The sequence below is a fragment of the Bombina bombina genome, chromosome 2 (genome assembly GCF_027579735.1).
Source record: "Bombina bombina isolate aBomBom1 chromosome 2, aBomBom1.pri, whole genome shotgun sequence".
In the NCBI taxonomy this organism is placed as follows: Eukaryota; Metazoa; Chordata; class Amphibia; order Anura; family Bombinatoridae; genus Bombina; species Bombina bombina.
This window is the reverse complement of record NC_069500.1, coordinates 876,157,121-876,184,725: the sequence shown is the minus strand read 5'-3', so window position 1 is coordinate 876,184,725 and position 27,605 is coordinate 876,157,121. Positions and strand designations below refer to the sequence as shown.

At 38.7% G+C, this 27,605-nt stretch overlaps 1 protein-coding gene across 4 annotated transcripts in view; it reads right to left on the bottom strand.

The window, feature by feature from the left end:
• Positions 1-27,605, bottom strand: part of PSD3 (pleckstrin and Sec7 domain containing 3) — a 1,090,324-nt gene that overhangs the window by 102,034 nt on the left and 960,685 nt on the right. For all 4 annotated transcript variants that reach the window (XM_053703211.1, XM_053703212.1, XM_053703213.1 and 1 more), the window contains one exon: positions 4,864-5,021. In XM_053703211.1, the coding sequence (XP_053559186.1) occupies positions 4,864-5,021 (158 nt within the window). The remainder of the gene's footprint in view (positions 1-4,863; positions 5,022-27,605) is intronic.

The window sequence follows — 27,605 nt, the reverse complement described above, 5'->3', positions numbered from 1 at the left end:
CTTAAAGACAGGTTTTATACGAACCAAAGCTTGTACAAAACAATGAATATCAGGAAGATTAGCAAACTTTCTGTGAAAAAGAACAGAAAGAGCAGAGATTTGTCCATTCAAGGAACTTGCGGACAAACCGTTATCTAAACCATCCTGAAGAAACTGTAAAATTCTCGGTATTCAAAAAGAATGCCAAGAAAAAAGATGAGAAAGACACTAAGAAATATAAGTCTTCCAGACTCTATAATATATCTCTCTAGATACAGATTTACGAGCCTGTCACATAGTATTAATCACAAAGTCAGAGAAACCTCTTTGACCAAGAATCAAGCGTTCAAACTCCATACCTTAAAATGTAAGGATTTGAGATCCTGATGGAAGAAAGGACCTTGCGACAGAAAGTCTGGTCTTAACGGAAGAGTCCACAGCTGGCAAGAGGCCATCCGGACAAGAACCGCATACCAAAACCTGTGAGGCCATGCTGGAGCTACCAGCAGGACAAACGAGCATTCCTGTAGAATCTTGGAGAATACTTTTGGAAGAATAACTAGAGGCGGAAAGATATAGGCAGGATGATACTTCCAAGGAAGTGATAATGCATCCACTGCCTCCGCCCGAGGATCCCGGGATCTGGACAGATACCAGGGAAGTTTCTTGTTTAGTTGAGAAGCCATCAGATCTATTTCTGGGAGTTCCCACATTTGAACAATCTGAAGAAATACCTCTGGGTGAAGAGACCATTCGCCCGGATGCAACGTTTGGCGACTGAGATAATCCGCTTCCCCATTGTCTATACCTGGGATATGAACCGCAGAGATTAGACAGGAGCTGGATTCCGCCCAAACCAAAATTCGAGATACTTCTTTCATAGCCAGAGGACTGTGAGTCCCTCCTTGATGATTGATGTATGCCACAGTTGTGACATTGTCTATCTGAAAACAAATGAACAACTCTCTCTTCAGAAGAGGCCAAGACTGAAGAGCTCTGAAAATTGCACGGAGTTCCAAATATTGATCGGTAATCTCACCTCCTGAGATTCCCAAACCCCTTGTGCCGTCAGAGACCCCCACACAGCTCCCCAACCTGTAAGACTTGCATCTGTTGAGATTATAGTCCAGGTCGGAAGAACAAAGAAGCCCCCTGAACTAAACGATGGTGATCTGTCCACCACGTCAGAGAGTGTCGTATAATCGGTTTAAAGATATTAATTGAGATATCTTTGTGTAATCCCTGCACCATTGGTTCAGCATACAGAGCTGAAGAGGTCGCATGTGAAAACGAGCAAAGAAGATCGAATCCGATGCGGCAGTCCTAAGACCTAAAATTTCCATGCATAAGGCTACCAAAGGGAATGATTGTGACTGAAGGTTTTGACAAGCTGATATCAATGTTAAACTTCTCTTGTCTGACAAGGACAGAGTCATAGACACTGAATCTATCTGGAAACCTAAAAAGGTTACCCTTGTCTGAGGAATCAATGAACTTTTTGGTAAATTGATCCTCCAACCATGATCTTGAAGAAACAACACAAGTCGATTCGTATGAGATTCTGCGAAAATGTGAAGACTGAGCAAGTACCAAGATATCGTCCAAATAAGGAAATACCAAAACCCTATTTTCTGATTACAGACAGAAGGGCACCGAGAACCTTTGAAAAAATTCTTGGAGCTGATGCTAGGCCAAACGGTAGAGCCACAAAACTGGTAATGCTTGTCTAAAAAGAGAATCTCAGAAACTAAAAGTGATCTGGATGAATCGGAATATGCAGATATGCATCCTGTAAATCTATTGTAGACATATAATGCCCTTGCTAAACAAAAGGCAGGATAGTCCTACAGTTACCATCTTGAATGTTGGTATCCTTACATAATGATTCAATATTGATAGATCCGGAACTGGTCTGAAGGAATTGACCTTCTTTGGTACAATGAAGAGATAGAATAAAACCCCAGCCCCTGTTCCAGAACTGGAACTGGCATAAATACTCCAGCCAACTCTAGATCTGAAACACATTTCAGAAATGCTGAGCCTTTGCTGTGTTTACTGGGACACGGGAAAGAAAAAAATCTCTTTGCAGGAGGCCTTAACTTGAAGCCAATTCTGTACCTTTCTGAAACAATGTTCTGAAACCAGAGATTGTGAACGGAATTGATCCAAATTTCTTTGAAGAAAACGTAATCTGCCCCATACCAGCTGAGCTGGAATGAGGGCCGCACCTTCATGGGTACTTAGGAGCTGGCTTTAGGTTTCTATAAGGCTTGGATATATTCCAAACTGGAAATAGTTTCCAAACTGATACCGCTCCTGAGGATGAAGGATCAGGCTTTTGTTCCTTGTTGTGAGGAAAGGAACGAAAACGATTATTAGACCTAAATTTACCTTAGATTTTTTATCCTTTGGTAAAAAAGTTCCCTTCCCTCCAGTAACAGTTGAGATAATAGAATCCAACTGAGAACCAAATTATTTATTACCCTGGAAAGAAAGGGAAAGCAAAGTTGACTTAGAAGACATATCAGCATTCCAAGTTTTAAGCCATAAAGCTTTTCTAGCTAAAATAGCTAGAGACATATACATGACATCAACTCTAATGATATCAAAAGATGGTATCACAAATAAAATTATTAGCATGTTATAGAATAATAATAATGCTATAAAATTATGATCTGTTACTTGTTGCGCTAAAGCTTCTAACCAAAAAGTTGAAGCTGCAGCAACATCCGCTAAAAATATAGCAGGTCTAAGAAGATTACCTGAACATAAGTAAGCTTTTCTTAGAAAGGATTCAATTTTCCCATCTAAAGGATCCTTAAATGAAGTACTATCTGCCATAGGAATAGTAGTACGTTTAGCAGGAGTAGAGACAGCCCCATTAACCTTAGGGATTTTGTCCCAAAAAACTCTAATCTGTCAGATGGCACAGGATATAATTGCTTAAACGTTTTAGAAGGAGTAAATGAATTACCCAAATTATTCCATTCCCTGGAAATTACTTCAGAAATAGCATCAGGGAGAGAAAACACTTCTGGAATAACTACAGGAGATTTAAAAACCTTATTTAAACGTTTAGATTTAGTATCAAGAGGACAAGAATCCTCTATTTCTAATGCAATTAATACTTCTTTAAGTAAAGAACGAATAAATTCCATCTTGAACAAATATAAAGATTTATCAGCATTAACCTCTGAGACAGAAACCTCTGAAGCAGAAGAACCATTATCAGTATCAGAATGATGATGTTCATTTAAAAATTCATCTGAAAAAAGAGAAGTTTTAAAAGACTTTTATGTATACTAGAAGGAGAAATAACAGACATAGCCTTCTAAATGGATTTAAAAAATAAAATCTCTTATGTTATCAGGAACACTCTGAAAATTAGATGTTGACGGAACAGCAACAGGTAATGTAACAGTACTAAAGGAAATTTTATCTGCATTAATAAGTTTGTCATGACATGCAATACAAACAACAGCTGGAGAAACAGATACCAAAAGTTTATAGCAGATACACTTAGCTTGGTAGCTCCAGCACCGGGTAGCGATTTTCCTGAAGTATCTTCTGACTCAGTTGCAACGTGGAACATCTTGCAATATGTAATAGAAAAAACAACATATAAAGCAAAATTGATCAAATTCCTTAAATGACAGTTTCAGGAATGGGAAAAAAATGCCAGTGAACAAGCTTCTAGCAACCAGAAGCAATAAATAATGAGACTTAAATAATGTGGAGACAAAAATGACGCCCATATTTTTTAGCGCCAAATAAGACGCCCACATTATTTGGCGCCTAAATGCTTTTGGCGCCAAAAATGACGCCACATCCGGAACGCCGACACTTTTGACGCAAAAAAACGTCAAAAAATGACGCAACTTCCGGTGACACGTATGACGCCGGAAACAGAAAAAAATGTTTGCGCCAAAAAAGTCTGCGCCAAGAATGACGCAATAAAATGAAGCATTTTCAGCCCCCGCGAGCCTAACAGCCCACAGGGAAAAAGTCAAAAAATTTTAAGGTAAGAAAAAATGAATGATTCAAATGCATTATCCCAAGTATGAAACTGACTGTCTGAAAATAAGGAATGTTGAACATCCTGAGTCAAGGCAAATAAATGTTTGAATACATATATTTAGAACTTTATAAAAAAGTGCCTAACCATAGCTTAGAGTGTCACAGAAAATAAGACTTACTTACCCCAGGACACTCATCTACAAGTAGTAGAAAGCCAAACCAGTACTGAAACGAGAATCAGTAGAGGTAATGGTATATATAAGAGTATATCGTCGATCTGAAAAGGGAGGTAAGAGATGAATCTCTACGACCGATAACAGAGAACCTATGAAATAGACCCCGTAGAAGGAGATCATTGAATTCAAATAGGCAATACTCTCCTCACATCCCTCTGACATTCACTGCACACTGAGAGGAAAACCGGGCTCCAACCTGCTGCGGAAAGCATATCAACGTAGAATCTAGCACAAACTTACTTCACCACCTCCATCGGAGGCAAAGTTTGTAAAACTGATTTGTGGGTGTGGTGAGGGGTGTATTTATAGGCATTTTGAGGTTTGGGAAACTTTGCCCCTCCTGGTAGGAATGTATATTCCATACGTCACTAGCTCATGGACTCTTGCTAATTACATGAAAGAAAAGTATATATAAGCAACCCTTACAAGTGCATATACAAACCAACGCTCAGTGGTCTAGAAACTAAATAAATACATCTAATATTCAGTTATTTGACATGGAGGAATAAACACATTTTACAAGACACTAAATAATTAAATGGCTTTTGTTAATCTGCCTTCCAAAGTAATCTTAAAGGCTGCAGACACAAATTCATTCCACTTCATTGCTTCTACATGGTAATATACTTACTGGGCTTGAAAGAGAAAAACTCTCCAGTCTGCCGTTTTAAGTTTCAGGACATTGGGCCTTTTTTCGTAGTCTGTTGCTTTTGATGCTAGGGCATGATGTACACTAACAGCGTTTTTTAAATCATCTTCTGAGAGGGCCTTCTCTGGCTTATATTCATCCTGTGTGTTTAGAGGCAGAAAAGCAGGTAAGAAAATACGTTTGACAGAAGCTCAGCAAATTGAATTATACAGATCATATGAAAAGAAATAGTCTATACATGGTAGTAAAAAAAAAAAAGTTAAAGGGATGTAATAAAAACTGTTTTAATAGGTTAGAGCATTTTATATAGCTGTGTGCAGAATTATGTAACATATGTATAGACTTTTTTTTTTAAATGTCCAAAATACTGTGTTTTTTTTTAACCAGCTATTCATAAGCTCACTGTCTAATCACAGCGAGCCCGATCGCACCATTCAACTACATGTAATTGTGCTCCCGCGTTAGGTAAAGCTGTGTTTTTTTTTACCAAATCCTTACCTTGGGTGTGGTTAGGCAGTTGTAGCACGTGGCATGACGAAAAGAACAGGGGCAGCGGGTAGTCAGTTTTACCCTCCTCAGCCCAATGGGGTGAAAATTAAAGAATGGGTTGCTTTGCAGCATCCCTTACCCCCCCTAAAACTGCCACTGGCTTCACAATAAACTTGCCTGCTTAAAGGAACAGTGAACACCAATTTTCATATAACTGCATATAACTACTATAAATAAGAATATGCACAGATACGGATTTAAAAATCCAGTATAAAACGTTCTAAACACTTACTTAGAAGCTCCCAGTTTAGAACTATTGATGAGGTTAAGCTGGGACACCCAGTAAAAGGGGCTGGGAAAGCAGAAAGAGCAGACACTGCCCCCTTCCCTGCTTATGAAAAGACAGATTACACAAACAATAGAAACAGGAATCTGTATACCTGTGTCTACATCTGATACGTTGGGGCTTGGTTAGGAGTCTAACAATCAGCACAATGTTATTAAAAAGTAAGCAAAACTATACATTGCTACAAAAACACTCCCAAATAGGCTATATAAATAGATCATTTACAAAACACATATGCAAAGAAAAATCTAGTGTACAATGTCCGCATAATCAGCACAATCATACTGACCCTAATCTAACATATTTATGATCTAAGTACCCTTCCTAGCTTCACAATACAACAATTAAAACCAGCCATGTATTGATGAGAAGTATATATGATACAATAACCGTCTGTGAGTGATTTTTCAGGCATTCCGCTTCTGACTCGCATTACATTTGTAATTCTCTCCTGAACAGCACTGTGTGTGCATAAGTAAATTTATGTGTAAAGTGGATTAAAGGCTAAAAACTGAAGTCACCTGACTCATCTAGATGTGTAAACATGCCCTCCAATAAATTATTTCACTCTTTCTACAAACATATAACTCTTCTGAAAATTGTGACTTTACTTTTCCCAGATGGTTGTTTAATTATATAATCAATCAAAGCATGACAATGTCAGAGCTGGTGCCAATTTTGCTTTACTTGCAGATGATTTGTCTTTTGGGGTTACAGGTTATGTGTATTCTGTAAGCACCAGGGGAAAGGCTTACATTGTCCATAGTGCACTGCATTTTACAGAATAAATTTGAACCTTTTGGGTTTAATTACGTATGTGTGTGGACCCCCTGTTTGCATCTGTGTAGCCATAACAATAAACCGTTCAGGAACCTTGTATTACAGCTGGAAAACTATAATATATAACTACTGGGCACATGCCTGATCATGATTTGCTGTTAGCTTGTCTGTATAAATCAATAATCCCTTTATCTTTATTGTGTGTACTTGCTTATTTGTGAAAGAGGACAGTACATACATCATAATTAGATGCAGCCCCCTACAAATCCTTCTACCCCTCTCTTGTGGAAAAAGTGATTAACTACATTGTCTATAACTATATTTATTATATATCACCTCTCACCATGCATTTTGCTTACAATTATGGAGACCTCAGCTTCAGTAGGATACAGTAACTAAACTAGATTTAGTCAAAAGGAAGCAACTAAAAGGTGCAAAATGTAATACAACATCTAAGAAAAAGCTTTGTGACCTTAAAGGGGCAGTGTACTGTAAAACTGGTTTTCCCTTAATGTGTTTCCAATGACATTGTTATACCAGGTGTTGAGTATAAAATGTATAAGGAATTGCTTCCTTAGGTTTATTTTTGTGTACAAAATAGCTGGCTTTGATCCTTGACGTCACAGCCCACCAAACTCAGTTGAGCTTACAGGGAAATCAGATTTCCTTAATTTATCACTTTCTGTTCACATACATGCTTATTTATATAATCTATGTCTTTATACCAAAGCCCAATATTTAGAGAGAAAAAAATAAAAAAATACATTTTATTGCTGATCTCTCCTTCCAGGAAGTGTAATTTCTCCTGCTGGCTATATTTACATGGATTTTATATGGTTTATATTTAAAGAGACATGATAACCAAATAGTTGAAACACTTGAAAGTGATGCTGTATAGCTGTAAAAAGCTGACTAGAAAATATCACCTGAACATCTCTATGTAAAAAACAAAGATATTTTACCTCAAAATGTCCTAAATATTCACACCCCACTGTAAAGGACTTTAAGCAGCAAATCAGTATGCCTGTCCCAGGATCTGCAAGGGAGCGTTTTTGTTTGTTTTACCTGCAGCTGGGCAGTAACTAAAAGACAACTTTTTAAAGAACACTTACTCTGGTGAGCTGAGGAAATTGTGAGGTAAAATATCTTCCTTTTTTACAGGAGATATTTTCATGTCAGCTTTTTACAGTTATGCTGCATGACTTTCAAGTGATTTAGCATATGAGTATTATGTCCCTTTAAGTATAAAAACTTTCAATATAGGTAGGGATACAACATACATAATCAGCCATTTCAAATGCTGATGAAAAGGTAAAGGAGCTATTGTAAACAAATGTATACACTCTAGCAGGTAAAATTAATCAATGTGAACAAATTAAAGGGAAAAAAAAATTGGGGTAAACTGTCCCTTTAATATGTACAGCTGATAAGTGAGGAGGACCAGTGGTATAAAAGAAAACTAAACATTTTATAAATTAATTCATAAAGATTATTATTATTTATTATTATCAGGTATTTGTAGAGCGCTAACACGTTCCGCAGCGCTATGAACATAGGTGGTATATAAAAACAATTACAGGAATCAAATGGGTAGAGGGTCCTGCCGAGAGTTGCACTGTTGTAGTCGGCTCCATTGAAGGTGGACTACAAACAGCTGGGCTCATAGGCTTACATGCTATGGGGTATAAGGGGATAGCAGTGGAGATAGGAAAGTTAGTGTAGGTTGTATGCGTCCCTGAACAGTAGAGTCTTCAGGGAGCACTTGAAGCTTTTAAAACTAGGGGAGAGTCTTGTGGAGCGAGGCAGAGAGTTCCATAAGATGGGAGCCAGTCTGGAGAAATCTTGTAAATGGGAATGTGAGGAGGTAACAAGAGAGGAGGAGAGTAGGAGATCATGAGCGGAGCGAAGGGGTCGGGAGGGAGAGTATCTGGAGACAAGGTCTGAGATGTAGGGGGGAGCAATGCAATTGAGGGCTTTATAAGTCAAGGTGAGAATTTTGTGTTTAATCTTGGAGGCAAGAGAAAGCCAGTGAAGGGATTGGCAGAGAGGTGCGGAAGATGAAGAGCAACGTGTAAGGAAGATGAGCCTGGCAGAGGCATTCATTATGGATTGTAAAGGAGCTAGGCGGCAGCTAGGGAGACCAAAGGGGATGGAGTTGCAGTAGTCGAGGCGGGAAAGGATGAGAGAGTGGATTAAAATCTTAATTGTGTCTTGTGTAAGGAAATGTCTGATCTTAGCGATGTTTTTAAGGTGGAAGTGGCAGGCTTTAGCCAAGGACTGAATGTGAGGAGTGAAAGAAAGGTCTGAGTCAAGTGTGACCCCAAGACATTGGGCATGTGAGGTTGGGCTAATGATGGAGTTATCAACAGTTATGGAGACATGGGGTGTGGAGATTTTGGAAGAAGGGGGGAAAATAAGGAGCTCAGTTTTGGAGAGATTTAGCTTGAGGTAGTGAGAGGACATCCAAGATGAGATATGAGAGAGACAGTTAGTGATATGGGTTAGCAAGGAAGGAGATAGTTCTGGTGCAGAGAGGTAGATTTGGGTATCGTCGGCATACAGATGATAGTGAAACCCGTGGGACTTTATTAAGGAACCTAATGAGGACGTGTAGATTGAGAAGAGAAGGGGACCGAGGACAGAGCCTTGCGGTACCCCAACAGAAAGAGGTAATGGGGTAGAGGATGCCCCAGAGAAGGCTACACTAAAGGTACGGTTAGACAGATAGGAGGAGAATCAAGAGAGAGCCGTGTTACAGATGCCGAAGGATTGGAGGGTATGAAGCAAAAGAGGGTGGTCGACAGTATCAAAGACTGCAGACAGATCAAGGAGGTTAAGTAGAGAGAAGTGGCCTTTGAATTTTGCTGTAAGTAGGTCGTTGTTAACCTTAACAATTGCTGTATCTGTTTAATGAAGGGGCGAAATCCAGATTGCAGTGGATCAAGGAGGGAGTTTAATGTAAGGAAATAGGATAGACGTGCATATACTAGTTTTTCAAGAAGCTTTGAGGCAAGAAGAAGTAGGGAAATAGGGCGGTAGTTGGATGGGGAGGTTGGATCGAGAGAAGGTTTTTTTGAGCATAGGTGTGACTAATGCATGTTTAAGAGATGTGGGAACTATACTAGTGCTGAGGGAGAGATTGAATATGTATGCAAGTATAGGGGTAAGGGTAGAAGAGAGAGAGGGGAGTAGTTGTGAGGGGATGGGGTCGAGGGGACAGGTAGTGAGGTGAGAGGATAGTATAAGGGAAGAAACTTCTTCAGGGGCAAAAGAGCTACATTTATGGCTATGTGGGTTTTGGATGATTGTGAGCTATTGAGGGGGTGGGAGACCGATAGTATGTTGAGAGCTGATTTAATTTCTGTTGGAGTCGATTTTGTTGTTGAAGAAGCTGGCAAAATCTTGAGCTGAGAGAAAAGTTGTGGTGGGAGGTAGGGGTGGGCGGAGAAGAGTATTGAATGTGGAGAACAGACGTTTTGGGTTTGAAGAAAGAGTAGAGATAAGAGTGGAGAAGTAATGTTGCTTATATAGATTAAGGGCAGAATAGTAAGAGTTCAAGATGAATTTATAGTGAAGAAAGTCAGCAGAACTCTGAGATTTCCTCCAGTGTTGCTCAGCAGTACGGGAACATCTACGTAGGTACCGTGTCAGAGGAGTATGCCAGGGCTGAGGATGAGTGTATGTTTTCCAAGTTATGATAGGTGGGGCCAGATTATCACAGACCAATGTAAGGGTGGCGTTATAGTGGCAGATAGATTCATCAGGACAGGAAAAAGAGGGGATGAAGAGAGAAGAGGTTCAAGAGAGCTAGCAAGCTGTTGCTGATCTAATGACTTGATACTTCTGTGAAGTTTAGTCTGAGGGGTAGAAGGAGGGAGAGTTGTAGGGAGTGAGGTGATGTTACAAGTGAGGAGGTGGTGGTCAGAAAGAGGAAAAGGTGAGTTTGTGAAGTTTGAGATAGTGCATCAATAGCTGAAAATCAGATCAAGGGAGTGACCATCTTTGTGAGTGGGAGAGTCAGTCCATTGTGACAGGCCGAAAGAGGAAGTGAGTTGCAGAAGTTGTTTTGTAGAGGAGGCAGTGGGATTATCAACAGAGAGGTTGAAGTCACAGAGAATGAGGGCAGGGGTATCCGAGGAAAGGAAGTAAGGTAGCCGGGTGGCAAAGTGATCTAGAAATAGAGTTGCGGAGCCAGGGGGGCGGTATATGACTGCAACACGTAAGGAGAGGGGAGAGAATAAACTAATCATGTGTGTTTCGAATGAAGAATATGTGAGGGAAGAGAAGCGCTGCATTTGTTGAAAGGTGCAAAGAGAGGAAAGAAAAATAACAACACCACCTCCTTGTCTATTGTCAGACCTAGGAGTGTGGCTGAAGTGGAGACCCCCATGTGACAATGCAGCAGAGGAAGCAGTGTCTGAAGGAGAGAGCCAGGTTTCTGTGAGAGCCAGAAGATTGAGAGAGTGGGAGATAAAGAGGTCATGGATAGAAGTGAGGTTGTTGCAAACTGAGTGAGAGTTCCAAAGTGCGCAAGTGAAGGGGGTGGTGGCTTTAGATGCAAGAGGAATGAGATTAAGGTTAACATAGTTTTGTTTTTGAAGTCTATTGAAGGGTACACATGGGTGTGCAGGGCAAAGAAGTTGTGGGGTACCAGGATTAGGGCAGATGTTGCCAGCAGCTAGTATGAGCAAGAGGGAGAGTGACATGAGATGAGATGCGGAGCGGATTTGCAGTAGTGAGACTGTTTTTGTGATGAGTTGCAAGGGGGAGAGAGAGTCTTTAGGAATGTGTGAAGTTCATGAATACAAAAGTAAGGTGAGGTTAAGAGAGATGGGCTAATGAGCAGTGCAGGTGGTGAGGGGTAAGTAGTAATGGAGTAAAGTAGTTTGTTAAACAGACAAAAGGTGGCAAAAAGGAATATGAAGATATTTAGCATTTTGTACAAAATAGTCAGACAGTATATAAAACTCAGTATAAAAACAGAACTTGCCGGGGGGCGGTGCCTACAGCTGAAGCGGCAGGACATGTTTTTGAAGAGCTCCTGTCTTTATATTATACTTTCAATATTAAGTTATTATTTTTGTCAGTAGCTTTATATCACAGAAGGTTAGAAAGACTCAGGGAAGTATTCCTAAACTTTGTACCTGACCTATGCTCTTCGGCTCAACTTCTTAACTATCTAAAGAACTAATAAGCAGCGTGGCCTGAAAGGCCTACTCTTTTGGAGAGGAACAGCGGAGTTGGGGCAGCCGCACAGTACCCCCCCCAGACTTCTGGGTTACAAGCTCATAGCGAAGCACAGTACAGAAGGGAACTGTCTAATTTGATAAATCAGCTTTATTTCTAAGGCTTCTTGGAGTGGCTACATTTGAGAATGATAGTTAAGATGGAGGCTATCGACAAATGGGAAAGTAAGATACTTCGGGTGCTTGAGGACTCCTACCGAGGTTTAACGGCAGACTTGCACAAAAATATTTTCCGCTTCACATCCCGCAGTAAAGCCCGCAGGCGAAACCAAGACGCTTAACATTTCTTTAATGGCAGAGGCGATTAGTAGTACAGCCCGTTACTCAACTGAGCATGCAGAGACCTCTAGCTCTGCATATGAGAACTCTCGGCAGGTTTCTGAGCACTGGGGTGTTCGATTTGCAGTGTCCTGGGACGAGACAAGTGAGCCAGATCCCCCAAATACCCGGGTTCTAAAGAGGACTGGGAGGAGACCAGCGGCTGGGGGTATACTCAATGTGATGAGCGCCCCCCTGGATGATACCAGAACCACAACTACAGACAGGTCAGACACCCGGCTAAAAACTGGGACAGGCCGAGCTGATTGTCTGGGTGATTGCACTCATGTAGTGGGCTCGAGTCGAATAACATTTGTAGCGCCCCAAGAAGACGGAAAACCTGAGCATATGAAGGCTTTGGTTGGGGACTGCAGTCATTGCCATGAAGATCTGCTGGTGCAAATAATGAGCGCAGTTTTAAAACTACTGCCCGTTTACAGCTTTCACTACACGGTCCCACAACTGGCAAAATGGGACCCCGGTGGGTTCCTCTCAACTTTCTAGAATGCCAAGAATGCGGTAGCAACAAGGGACACAGGTATCGGATAAGAGGTCTTATAATGACCCATGCTACGTTCACTAACTGATACTTTTAAGATATGACGAACTTACTTTTACTTTTGATCTTTGCTTATGAGGGGCCGGGGGCAATATGTTTATTGTCGCAGACATTTGGCAAATTGAACTGGTTTAACCTAGCGGGGCCTCATGAACTAGCTCACGTCCTATATACATTCTATGCTATGCACACGGGTTTTTGTTAAATAGAAAATTTTGTTCCTGCATATATTATGTCTGGGGCTATTTATAGAGATAAAATGTTGATGTTATTAGCTGTGTGGTTTCTAGGGGGTATATGTATGCTTTCCCTATAATTCTGCTTTAAATTGATCCCAGGGGAGTGTGGGGTATCTAGAGGGTTTATGCAGCTCCATGTGACTCATTTATGTTGTTTTATTTCACTTTCGATCAGAAGAAGTGTGGTGTATTAGTTATGTTAATGTAATATAGGGTTGCTCCATGACAAAGTTAATATAGGAATATAGAACAGTGTTGCACTGGTAGAGGGTATTGTATTTCATATACAATTTGCACTGGGTACTGATCAATTCACACTGCACATGTGCTCTTACTGGGCACTGGAGTACACCACAAGACCCACTATATTTTGGCAAATCAGACCACAATGGTATATCTTAATAACTATGGCTAGGGGGCAATAAGCTACCTGCGGCCGAGGTGGCAGGCCCTCAGACCTTAACTTACAGGTACCATAGGAAGTGGTCTGTAGAAACATACCTATAGAATAATAAGTATGCAGATTTTGGTACCAGCATAATATTTCCATGATATTGTGATCCAGAGCTGCGACAGGCACATGTCTCCTAATTTGTATATATTTCCCTACTCACTGGGTAAACTTTTTCTCCTGCCCTATATAGTACAACACTAACGCTGCTAGATTCACATCTATACTGCGTAACACACCACGACTAGACTTCCCATTAAGGTTCATAAGATGGTTCCCTAAAATATAATCTAAAATGAAGTAGCATCAATAATTACTATGGTCATTGTTCACAGTCCTTTGACACGTTTTCTACTACAAGTTCATTATCTCAAATCAGTTGCGTATATTTAGGGTCCAAAAGTGGCCCATTTTGTTATTTTTTTCTTTTTTTGTTTCCCCTAAAATTCCCTGTTATATCTCAAATTCTTTTCAGGAGGTCCAAGAGAGGCCTCTATTGTCCACAGAGGGAAGCCATTGTGTATGACTTGATATCATATTTCAAGGGGACTCCCCTTAACTTGAAAACCTGAGGTTACTGTATATTTGCATTATTGGGTGCTTAACTATGTGTATATTGTTGTATTTATAATGTATACCGAATGGTGATTATCCTATGCCTTTGAAACCAAGTTTTATTTACCTGTACCATGTTTTTTTTTCCTTTACAACCTCAATAAAAAACAAACAAACAAACAAAAAAACAGAACTTGCCTTATACCTTGTCCAATCCTTGTATAATTTGTTGTGCCTCAATTATAAATGGTCACTTAAGAGATGTGAACAAATGATCTTACAATACTGCTACCTAAGCCTGTATTGCTAACCCCTGTATTACTTTCCCCATAGCAGTGCTAAATTTATAGGCCAGAGCATTCAGCTGAATGCAATAAATTAGGTAATGACATGATCAAAGACAGTCAAAGGCCAATTGGGAACATTTGATTCAGGGTGAGATAAGGTAAAAAAAAACAGACAATAGAATTTAGGAGAGGCTGGGGTTATACCATTAGTGAAATTATAAATTTAGGAATCATAACAAGTATTTGCAAGGTTTGAACATCACATAGATGAAGACAAGATATCAGCAGAGTAAATACATAAATTATTACACAGACTACAGGCAAATGCAAAAAAAAAAAAAAGACTTGTAGTACAAATGACACAAAAATGGGGAAATTGGCAGGATTTGAATGCAGGGACCAAATTCACATACCAAAGAGAGACTTGTAGTACAAATTACACAAAAACAGGGAAATTGGCAGGATTTGAATGCAGGGACCCAATTCACATACCAAAGACGTGTAGTACAAATGACACAAAAACAGGGAAATTGGCAGGATTTGAATGCAGTGACCCAATTCATATACCAAAGAGAGACTTGTAGTACAAATGACACAAAAACAGGGAAATTGGCAGGATTTGATAAAGATCTGAAAAGGGAGTTAAATTCCATCTTGGAGTGTTGATGCGCTTCAATTCTTGATTTGGATACAAGCTATATGCCAATCAGGTGCAGCAAATGTGCGCAGCCGCCAATAACTGTGTTTGGCACTAGTGCATTGCTGCTCTGCACTATTAAGCACAACACACGTTAGGCATTCGACCATGCACTCCAAAGAGCATGTTTAAAATCTAATATAATGTTGGGATTTCATTCATGAATGAACAGTTGAAAAAGAAAATGGTGTGAAATAAACCTAGTTATATAATGGTCATAAGTCATAACGTTCCAGGATCCTCTCAAAATTGACATAGATAATATAACATTATTATATGTAAAGCTCTGAAATGAATGCTATGAATTAAAAAAAAAAAAATTCGGGATAAAATCGAAAATCATGAACTATATAAGTCTAAGTCTACTGTATATACGTTTGTGAAAATGTGACATCTCCTGAAAACAAAACAGGCAATATCAAAAATATTGTCCATTTAAGTGCAAAAGTCTCTGTGCAAAAAAATCCCTTAGATAGTTTTGTATTGTTGGTATTTGATTATAAAGTGCAGTATGTAATTTTCTTATGTTCTAGCTAGGCAGCATTCTCATGTTTAATGCTACAAACTATGGATGGGCAAATGTTTTGCAACATTCGAAAATTTAAACAAATTTTAACACATTCATTCGTTCGTTCGTTTCGAATGTTTGCACAAAATTCTAACATTCTAATAATTTGATTCGAATTATGCAATATTCGAATTGGAAAATTCTAATCTATATATTTGTAATAGTATTTCTAATGTTCTTCTCAATATTCAAAATAGAAACATTCAAATTGATATATTTGTATCTATTATGTATCAATTTACTAAATTCCCAACCACAAACTATTGAACTTCTGAATAGTATTTGTTAAATCGAATGTTACATTCGAAATTTCGAATGTGGATATTCGATTTCATTATGAACATTCGAAAACAAAAGTAACATTTGATTACCGAATTTTAATGGACTTTCATCTGCACACTACCTACCAAGATATGCTATTCAAAAAAATATACCACAAAAACATAGTAAATTAGAAAATTGTATATTGTAATTTGTTTTAAACTGTATGCTCTATTTGAGTCATGAAAGACAAATGGTTTCATATCCTTGTAAACTGAGGAGAATATAAGTTTACTGTGCCTGCAAATACTAGATGTCCTCTCCCTTGTAAGTACCAGGACAAGCATCCTGATTGGATGTTTAAAGTTCCTCTAAAGTGGGATGTGGCTACTAAGGAAATTTTGAGGTAAAATATCTTCCATTTTTTTACACAGAGATGTTCACGTGATATTTTCTAGTCAGCTTTTTACAGATATATTGCCTCGCTTTTTTTTTTTTTTAAGTTTGTGTGAGCTAATAAACCTCAAGCATGTATAGGTTTAAACGCTTTCTTCAATATTTTAAATGCCTTATACAGGAGATTCAATGCATTTCAAATACGTAAATTATTGATCCATTTTCATTTTGAATCTCTCAACAGCTGACCTTTTAGAATTTGTATCTAGAAGAGGTCATTTTTCTTTGAACTCAAATATTGTTTGGTCAATTAATCTTTGACTTCTGCAATAAATCTTTGAAGTTCTTTTACCATTTGTTGCTAAATGAAAATGTATTGGATGTGACACTATTGAGAGTTCATGTACTATATTTTTTTTGTTGAGTATGCTTTGTAATAACACACAACGAGATCTGCCAGTAAAAGCAGTGCTAACTTATGATTCAAATACGTTACCATAGTGCAGTAGAAGCAAAAATAGAAAACAAAAGAATTTATATAACTTTACTTATTAATCAAAATATATCATAAATGCCTGCATACCCACAATGCAACTGCATAAATCTCAATTTTTTTTAAAGGGGCTTTAAACCCCCTTTTACTTCCTTTGGTAAAGAGCATTGCTTTATAAGTGTTGGTGCCTAGTATGGCAAAGTGAGCAAATTGCCTTTGATTTATAAACTTAAAAGGGCATAAATGTCGCTTTCGTAGATTGATAAGATGGGGCAATTGACACCCCCCTGCTGGCGGCCTATTGGCCGCGAGTCTGCAGGGGGCGGCGTTGCACCAGCAGCTCTTGTGAGCTGCTGGTGCAATGCTGAATACGGCGAGCGTATTGCTCGCCATATTCAGCGAGGTCTGTCGGACCTGATCCGCACTGTCGGATCAGGTCCGACAGACCTTGATAAATATGGGCCGATGTATAAGCAATAAAGCGCAACATGGAAAAAGGTCACAAAATAAATATTTTATAGGTTTTTAAAAGGTATACTTTTTTATTAATGCAGAGTTTGCTATCAGGGATACATCGTTCAAAAAGTCTCTTAAATATAATTATTTATCCATCTTTATGGCCAATTTAGAACAGATATAAATGAGCACTGGCACCGACCATCTATCTATATATCTGTCTGTCTATTCCTCCATCTATGTCCTATTGTGAGCACCCATCAACTTAAATTCTATTTTCTCTGATGCTTCATATTTCAGTTTTATATATTTTGGCATCAGTAGCAAATAATGATACCTCATAAATAAATGCATGTATACATGAACAAAATGAGCAAAAAAACAAAAACAAGTATGGAATGAGAAATATCCTATATAATAAATGGCCAAGTATGTTTGTCAGATGCAGTCATGCGCAGTAGAGACTGCACGTGACAAACATACCTGGCCATTTGAATCCTGACACTCAGCACTCAGCACAGAGTAAGGCTGAAGCAGAGTGTCAGGGGGCGTGGCCGGGTGCGGCGAGGGGCATGGCCGGCGGCTGTCACCGCGATGGGCGTGACCGGGCGGAGTGCCGCGATAGGCGTGGCCGGGCGGGTGTCGCCGCGAGGGGGCGTGGCCGGACGGGTGTCACCGTGATGGGGCGTGGTGCCGCGATGTGGGCGTGGCAAGGGAGGGAGCAAGAGAGGGGGGAGAAGGCCCAAAGAAGGGGGTAGAGAGCCAAATTCATGGGGGAGAGAGCCAAATAGAGGGGGGAGAGCCAAAGAGGGGGGAGAGAACAATAGAGGGGGGAGAGAGAGACAAACAGGGGGCAGAGAGAGCCAATGAGGGGGCAGAGAGAGACAAAGAGGGGGGAGAGAGAGCCAAAGAGGGGGGAGAGAACAAAAGAGGGGGGGGGAGAACAAAAGAGGGGGCAGAGAGAGCAAAAGAAAGGGGGGAGAGAGCCAAAGAGGGGGGAGAGAGCCAAAGAGGGGGCAGAGAGAGCCAAAGAGGGGGGAGAGAGAGCCAAAGAGGGGGGAGAGAGAGCCAAAGATGGGGGAGAGAACAAAAGAGGGGGCAGAGAGAGCCAAAGAGGGGAGAGAGAGAGCAAAAGAGGGTAGAGTGCAAAGGAGAGGGGGGAGAGAAAGCAAAAGAGAGGGGGAGAGAGAGCAATAGAGAGGGGGTGAGAGCAAGGGGTGGGACCGCTGTACTGCACAAATTGGCTCGTGTACACGGGCTTTAGTACTAGTACAAAATAAATGTAACCACCATATGTTCTATTTCAGTTTCAATAAATACTGTATTTTACAGTAAATATAACATGCATGCTTTTTCCATTACACTGACATGGTAGAAAGTATAATCATGTTGGTATTAAAACAAATGCCAGCCACTTATTACGATTATGATTTCTATTCACTTTAGCAATAATGAAAGGATTTGATCGCGGAAACAATGTAATATATTGTATAAACTATATTAAAAACTATATTAAAATGTACTTTTGCTTTACTAAAGTCAAGCCACTCCCCTTACATCTCTAGCAAATGTTTTGCCCTATGAGTTCACGCATCAGCTGAGGCTAAAACTGTATCACTGCGGTTTATTGTGATTGCCTGGTCTATGAAAGATGGCTTTTTGTGTGTTTTAAACATGAGGAAATTCCGCCTTTAGTGAGATAAAAGAGCTAACATTACATAACTTAAAGGGACACTCAGGTAAAATTAAATTTTAATGATTCAAATACAGCATGTAATTTTAAACAACTTTCCAATTTACTTCCATTAAAAAAAATTTGCACATTCTTTTATATTTACACTTTTTGAGTGACCAGCTCCTACTGAGCATGTGCAAGAATTCACAGACTATACGTATATGCATTTGTGATTGGCTGAATGCTATCACATGGTACAGGGGGAGTGGAAATAGACATAAATTTGAAATTTGTTAGAAAAAAATTACTACTTATTTGAAATTCAGAGTAAATGCTATTGTATTGTCTTGTTATCTTGCATTTGTTGATTATGCAAATCTACTGTGTTTACTGGTCCTTTAAAGGGACAGTATACTATTACATTGTTTTTCCCTTTAATGTGTTTCCAATGACTTTGTTTACCAGCTGCAGGGTATAAAATGTATGAGATTTGCTTTATTAAGACTTATTTGTGTATATGAATTAGCTGATTTTGTGTTTTGAAGCCACAACCTAATAAAATGGGTTGAGCTTGTAAGTATCAGATCTCATTACTTTATCACATTGTGTACATATACCTGCTTCTTTATCTTATATCTGTCCATAAACCAATCACCAATACTTGGAGAGAACATTTTATTACCTTATCTCTTCTATAACCCACTGGGAGTGTAATTTCTTCTGCTGGCTGTTTTTACACAGCTTGGTCTTAAGGCCAAAAACTTTCAGAATAGGTGGGGATACCACAGGCTAAACCAACTATTTCAAATGCCAATATAAGGGTAATGGATATACTTGTAAACAATTTAATACACTCCAGCAAGTAAAGTGGATCATTGGGAACAAATAAAAGGGGAGACATATTTTTGAGTAAACTGTCCCTTAAAAGGGACAGTCTAGACCCATTACTTATTCTTTATTACTTATTGTTACATACCAGACATGCATCTTAAAACAGCTCCATGACTATAAGCTTGTAAGAAGTACATGAAACTTTTAAATAATAATTATTTGTTAGCAGCAGAAAATGGCCACCAAGCTTCCCCCACAGCTTTCTTTTTGTCCAGTAAGCTGTTTTCTTGTGTGACAGTTTAGCAGTGCACATTTAATATTTTTCAGTTCGCTATTTTAAATTGTACATGCACAAATCAGCATGTGAGAATAGGAAAACGTACTTAAGAGTCGATCATGATTGGAGAAAATTAACATACCGAAATTTACATAAAATATGTGGGTGGAGCTTGGCAGCCATTTTTGGCCCCTAACAAACAAAGAATATTTAAATGGTAAATATTTAAATGTTTCAAGACACTGATGCTAGTGCATGTGTTTTCTATAAACTACATCCAAGGAAAAGCTACTCCTTTGCCTTCATGTAGAGACCTCTGCCCCATGTGGGGCTGTAGCAGGAAGTAATGGATTCTGTACAAATGAATTTAGAAATAAAAGATAAAATAATGAATAATACATATTGCAATGGTTTCTATTAAGAAAAACCCACTGCTTAGTGCTTTTTTTATTACAACAATGAAACAGATTGTTTTATATCCCTTTAATAGATAGGACCTTTATTGTGTGCACTATGAGACAAAGCTAAAACACCACATTAAGTCTACAAGTGGGCCGCTGCTTTTATTAACTTCTACAGATATGAAAATCCATTTAAAAAAACCTATTCTGCTGCCCACCATGAAATTCAATATAGGATCAAGGAAAGGAATTATAGGACTAAGCATTATATAGAACGAACATTGAAAAGTAGATGATTGTTACAAGTAGCACAATTAGCGTACAAAAGAATATTAGCTCAACACAACATTGCTATTTCAGCATGACAACATAATTATAGCTTATTTGCAACAGAAATGTCAGAATTTATTAACCATGCGGTTATTCATCTACATCAAATGAATTTTAATAAAGAAAGAAATCGTTTCAACCAGATGACATTGGTACCCGTTTTATGAAAAGGTTACAAAAGATTGAAAACTTGCAATACTTGAATAAATAAATGGAATAAAAAAAAAAAAAACGATTTCCCTGTGCTGTGCAAACATTAAAACCAATAAGGATTAATTATGGTTGTCTGTGATGTTTAATTTTTTGTTTTTGTTTAAAGGCCTATACAGATTTTATGTAATTCTGTATATATGTTGTAGACCAGAGGTTTAAAATGGTTAAAACTCCTGTTGTTCATCCCAAATTAACTTTTGAAATTCATAAATTATCCCAATATATTTGTTTTCAGTAACTCCCCAAGAAATGCAACATAGAATAAAGAATAATGTGAAATCACGTGAAAATAATTATGTCACCGAGGGTCCGTTGTTTCACTGGAAGGTTAAAAGAAGCATTGGAACTCTATCATCTATAGATATATCTACAGTATATATCTATCTATACATTTACATACACATATATACAAACATGCACATTGCATTTTGCAACTGTATTATAAATACTTAAATTCATTTAAAGAAAAATAAAGATATGTATGATTGTGTTTCATTAATATAAATCTCTTTTGGTCCTGAAAAAAAAAATATTATTTTGGAATACGTGAAATATGAAACTAATTAGTTTTTTTTTTAAATTCAGCCTGATCTTTGCATCTTTAATTTTTATACAGATGAACAATAGAAAATACTGACATTAGAAAGAAACAAAAGAAAGTTATTTCAGGTTGATTTAACAGGAGTGTTGTGATGTTCTACAGATTTTATGACCAGGCTGAATAGCTTCTCCTGTTGACACACATAATTATATTTTACTGTCTTTTCCAAGTTCTTCATTCCTTACATTTTAGTTTAGCAGGATCTCTTTACAACATATCAAACTCAAAATATATTGCTGGGGATCAGAAATATGAATGGGAGGTGAAAATGGAATTTTAAAGAACAATTATTTAACTGTGTATTCCATGCGCATCACAAACCTAGAATTAATTAGCCATAACCCACATTGTATTCTTAGCTCACAAAACATAGCTCAGCACCCGTTCAAAAATCAAAGTGGCAAAAACCAGATGCTCTTCTGTGGCTAATGAATATGCAAAATGATATGACCCAGTTCTTACATAAACAATGTAAGTGTCTAGGCTTATCATCTAGCAAACCTAACTGGAGATAAAATAACCTGATCATACCAGAACATCAGTTTGCACGATGGCGTTGGTGCGTAAAAACTGGAACACAAGGCGGTCTAGCCTCTTCTCTGACATATGCGATGACAGCTCAGCACTCTATTGCTATATGTGTTGAAAACATTGCTTTGCTCTTGACTAATCTATTTCTCTCTTACATCCACGGTCCCCACTGACTAACTCTGTCTCAACCGCACAATATTAAAAAATCATTTCAAAATCTCAGGACAACGAAAATGCAGATTCAACCCACTGAACTATTAAAGGGACAGTCTAGTCAAAATTAAACTAGGGCATGCAATTTTAAATAACTTTCCAATTTTCTTTTATCAGCAAATTTGCTTTGCTCTCTTGGTATTCTTTGTTGAAAGCTAAATCTAGGTAGGCTCATATGCTAATTTCTTAGCATTTAAAGGCCTCCTCTTATCTCAATGCATTTTCACATTTTTTTTGGTATCTAGACAGTTCTAGTTCATGTGTGCCATATAGATAACATTGTGCTCACTCCCATTGAATTATTTATGAGTCAGCACTGATTGGCTAAAATTAAAGTCTGTCAAAAGAACTGAAATAATGGGGCTGTCAGAAGATGCTTAGATACAAGGTAATCACAGAGGTAAAAAAAGTATATTAATATAACCGTGTTGGTTATGCAAAACTGGAGAATGGGTAATAAAGGGATTAGCTATATTTGTCAACAAATTCTGGAGTAGACTGCCCCTTTTATGATCTGTTATCTTTCTAGTGGTTTTCAATATGTGACTGATGTAGGAATCAAAATCTCCCACCAATGATAAATCCTGGGACACTAAACTCAAAATGTATCTTTCACTCATTTGAAAGAACAGCATTTAAGCCTGTAACAGTAATGCTTATTGCGTATTAGTAATTTACTCAATAAGTATAAGCAAGAAGTAGCCAATGAGCATAGTACATCCAACAGGAGGTACTACTGACCAATGAGGATTAGTACGCAGAACACAAATGATACAGCTGCATTATCTGCAATTTAAAAACAGAATTTATGCTTACCTGATAAATTACTTTCTCCAACGGTGTGTCCGGTCCACGGCGTCATCCTTACTTGTGGGATATTCTCTTCCCCAACAGGAAATGGCAAAGAGTCCAAGCAAAGCTGGTCACATGATCTCTCCTAGGCTCCGCCCACCCCAGTCATTCGACCGACGGACAGGAGGAAATATATATAGGAGAAACCATATGATACCGTGGTGACTGTAGTTAGAGAAAATAATTCATCAGACCTGATTAAAAAACCAGGGCGGGCCGTGGACCGGACACACCGTTGGAGAAAGTAATTTATCAGGTAAGCATAAATTCTGTTTTCTCCAACATTGGTGTGTCCGGTCCACGGCGTCATCCTTACTTGTGGGAACCAATACCAAAGCTTTAGGACACGGATGAAGGGAGGGAGCAAATCAGGTCACCTAAATGGAAGGCACCACAGCTTGCAAAACCTTTCTCCCAAAAATAGCCTCCGAAGAAGCAAAAGTATCAAATTTGTAAAATTTGGCAAAAGTGTGCAGTGAAGACCAAGTCGCTGCCTTACATATCTGGTCAACAGAAGCCTCGTTCTTGAAGGCCCATGTGGAAGCCACAGCCCTAGTGGAGTGAGCTGTGATTCTTTCAGGAGGCTGCCATCCGGCAGTCTCATAAGCCAATTGGATAATGCTTTTAAGCCAAAAGGAAAGAGAGGTAGAAGTCGCTGTTTGACCTCTCCTTTTACCAGAATAAACAACAAACAAGGAAGATGTTTGTCTGAAATCTTTAGTAGCCTCTAAATAGAATTTTAGAGCACGGACTACGTCCAAATTGTGTAACAAACGTTCCTTCTTTGAAACTGGATTCGGACACAAAGAAGGTACAACTATCTCCTGGTTAATATTTTTGTTGGAAACAACTTTCGGAAGAAAACCAGGCTTAGTACGCAAAACCACCTTATCTGCATGGAACACCAGATAGGGCGGAGAACACTGCAGAGCAGATAACTCTGAAACTCTTCTAGCAGAAGAAATTGCAACCAAAAACAAAACTTTCCAAGATAATAACTTAATATCTACGGAATGTAAGGGTTCAAACGGAACCCCTTGAAGAACTGAAAGAACTAGATTTAGACTCCAGGGAGGAGTCAAAGGTCTGTAAACAGGCTTGATCCTAACCAGAGCCTGAACAAATGCTTGAACATCTGGCACAGCTGCCAGTCTTTTGTGAAGTAAAACAGATAAAGCAGAGATCTGTCCCTTCAGAGAACTTGCAGATAATCCTTTCTCCAAACCTTCTTGTAGAAAGGATAGAATCTTAGGAATTTTTATCTTGTTCCATGGGAATCCTTTAGATTCACACCAACAGATATATTTTTTCCATATTTTATGGTAAATTTTTCTAGTTACAGGCTTTCTAGCCTGAATCAGATTATCTATTACAGAATCTGAAAACCCACGCTTTGATAAAATCAAGCGTTCAATCTCCAAGCCGTCAGTTGCAGGGAAACCAGATTTGGATGTTCGAATGGACCCTGAACAAGAAGGTCTTGTCTCAAAGGTAGCTTCCATGGTGGAGCCGATGACATATTCACCAGGTCTGCATACCAAGTCCTGCGTGGCCACGCAGGAGCTATCAAGATCACCGAGGCCCTCTCCTGATTGATCCTGGCTACCAGCCTGGGGATGAGAGGAAACGGTGGGAATACATAAGCTAGGTTGAAGGTCCAAGGTGCTACTAGTGCATCTACTAGGGTCGCCTTGGGATCCCTGGATCTGGACCCGTAGCAAGGAACCTTGAAGTTCTGACGAGACGCCATCAGATCGATGTCTGGAATGCCCCATAATTGAGTTATTTGGGCAAAGATTTCCGGATGGAGTTCCCACTCCCCCGGATGGAATGTCTGACGACTCAGAAAATCCACTTCCCAATTTTCCACTCCTGGGATGTGGATCGCAGACAAGTGGCAGGAGTGATCCTCCGCCCATTGAATTATCTTGGTCACTTCTTTCGTCGCCAGGGAAGTCCTTGTTCCCCCCTGATGATTGATATATGCAACGGTCGTCATGTTGTCTGACTGAAACCTTATGAATTTGGCCTTTGCTAGTTGAGGCCAAGCTCTGAGAGCATTGAATATCGCTCTCAGTTCCAGAATGTTTATCAGGAGAAGAGACTCTTCCCGAGACCATAGACCCTGAGCTTTCAGGGATTCCCAGACCGCGCCCCAGCCCACTAGGCTGGCGTCGGTCGTGACAATGACCCACTCTGGTCTGCGGAAGCTCATTCCTGTGACAGATTGTCCAGGGTCAGCCACCAACGGAGTGAATCTCTGGTCTTTTGATCTACTTGAATCGTCGGAGACAAGTCTGTATAATCCCCATTCCACTGTCTGAGCATGCACAGTTGTAATGGTCTTAGATGAATTCGTGCAAAAGGAACTATGTCCATTGTTGCAACCATCAATCCTATTACTTCCATGCACTGCGCTATGGAAGGACGAGGAACAGAATGAAGTACTTGACAAGAGCTTAGAAGTTTTGATTTTCTGACCTCTGTCAGAAAAATCCTCATTTCTAAGGAATCTATTATTGTTCCCAAGAAGGGAACTCTTGTTGACGGGGACAGAGAACTTTTTTCTTTGTTCACCTTCCATCCGTGAGATCTGAGAAAGGCTAGGACGATGTCCGTATGAGCCTTTGCTTTTGACAGGGACGACGCTTGAATCAGGATGTCGTCCAAGTAAGGTACTACTGCAATGCCCCTTGGTCTTAGAACCGCTAGAAGGGACCCTAGTACCTTTGTGAAAATCCTTGGAGCAGTGGCTAATCCAAATGGAAGTGCCACAAACTGGTAATGCTTGTCCAGAAAAGCGAACCTTAGGAACTGATGATGTTCCTTGTGGATAGGAATATGTAGGTACGCATTGTCAGTATATTTATGAAAATCTTAGCAGTGCTATCCAAATAATATATATAAGTTTATGGCAGGGTTATAAACACAATACAAAGAAATAGAAACCCTAATTAACCATGCATCTACTAGACCATACAATTAATATAAATATCTGAATTCTTTTATTTAGTTAATATCCATAAACATATTGAACTATATTTGCAATAAAAGGAAACTAAATAAAAGTTTATATGCGTTAGAACCAACTCTTAAGATATGCTATTCTTCTTACAAAACCCAGAACAATATACCTTCACAATTCAGCCTTATTTATTTAACACAATGGGACTAAAAACCTTTAACATCCAAGCAATACAATTCTAAACAGTGTTTATAAAACAATAGGATAAAATATATATTCTGCTATTTAACTGCAATTTATCCTAATACAAAATTAACCGACAATATCAGAACTTGTATAGATGAGTTACTTAGCCAATTCAGACACAGATTTGAACAAAACCTAGGCTTATAACTACCAATTTAAAATACAATATACTTCACCAATTTTGAACCAATTCGTAGCGGTCTTTAGGTCATCTCATTTGAAAGAAGGTTTTTGCACAAATCAAGGATAAGTTTTAAGCTCCTTGCTGAAGTGAACTTTTTTTTTTTTTCAGGTATATCGCAGCCAAAATCAGATCACTAATTTTCAACAAGTTACAGACAACTCTCCCTTGTGCATTCAACACTCCCATTATATAATCATTGATGACATCATGTGGGTGGCACTACGGGAGCTGACCTTCCCATTGGTTATCTGGGAAGTCTAAATCGGATTGGCCCTTGGAAATTTCATTTTTAACAGCCAGAAAGAACCTTCTGGCTGTAGTTCTCGCAACATAACACCAGGTGGCAGCATACAGTACAACATAGCAATACAATACAGCATTTCTGACATTTTTAAGCAAGTTAATTTTTTTTTTATAAAATGGTTATTTAATCAGATCACACTCTCTGCATTAATCATATATAACCCCAATTACAGATGGTTAATATTAGGTTATTTTTTTCTGATTATTCTGATACCAAATATGTTATATTATTAACATTTTATTTTATTTAGGTAATTTAATACTGCTAATTATTAGTTTAAAATGCATTACAATGTTATCGGTATCCTGGCATTTATATGTGAATAATAGCTTATTTTTAATTCAGTATTGTACTGTATTCCAAGTGAATCCTGTCTATGTAGATCACATGGGGTCAATCCATGAGGAGTTGTAAGAGTCTTTAAAACAGCATATTTCCTGTTTAGCCAGCAGTGCAGATGTGTATTTGATTTTATTTGTGTCACCTTCCCCCAAGAGGGGTTTTTGCAGTAAGTCTTCAAATAGAGATTCAGTGAGATAGAACTGTTGTATCACACGTGTCAAATTCCAAAGGGGTCCTTGAACACATTCTTTTCTCACCTCACCAAATGTTCTGAGGTTATAAAAATCTGCATATATAGTCAAATGAATAGGGTCACTGAGCTATTTCCTTTAGAAAAGAAATGTTTGTGTTTCAAAAAGGCTCTACTGATCGTCAATCCTGATAGACGTGTATTAGAAGCTGTGTTCAACAAACTCATGTTTAATTAATCCTGAGTTCTCATCTAACATATACAGTGTATAAAATATACATATATATATATATATATATATATATATATGTACACATATGTAATATTCATCATAATATTCATATACTCTGACATAAATCCCCCTTCCAACTTCAAATAGATGTAGGACACATGTATTTGAATTGGCTTAAAGTCAGTGGTATTTGATG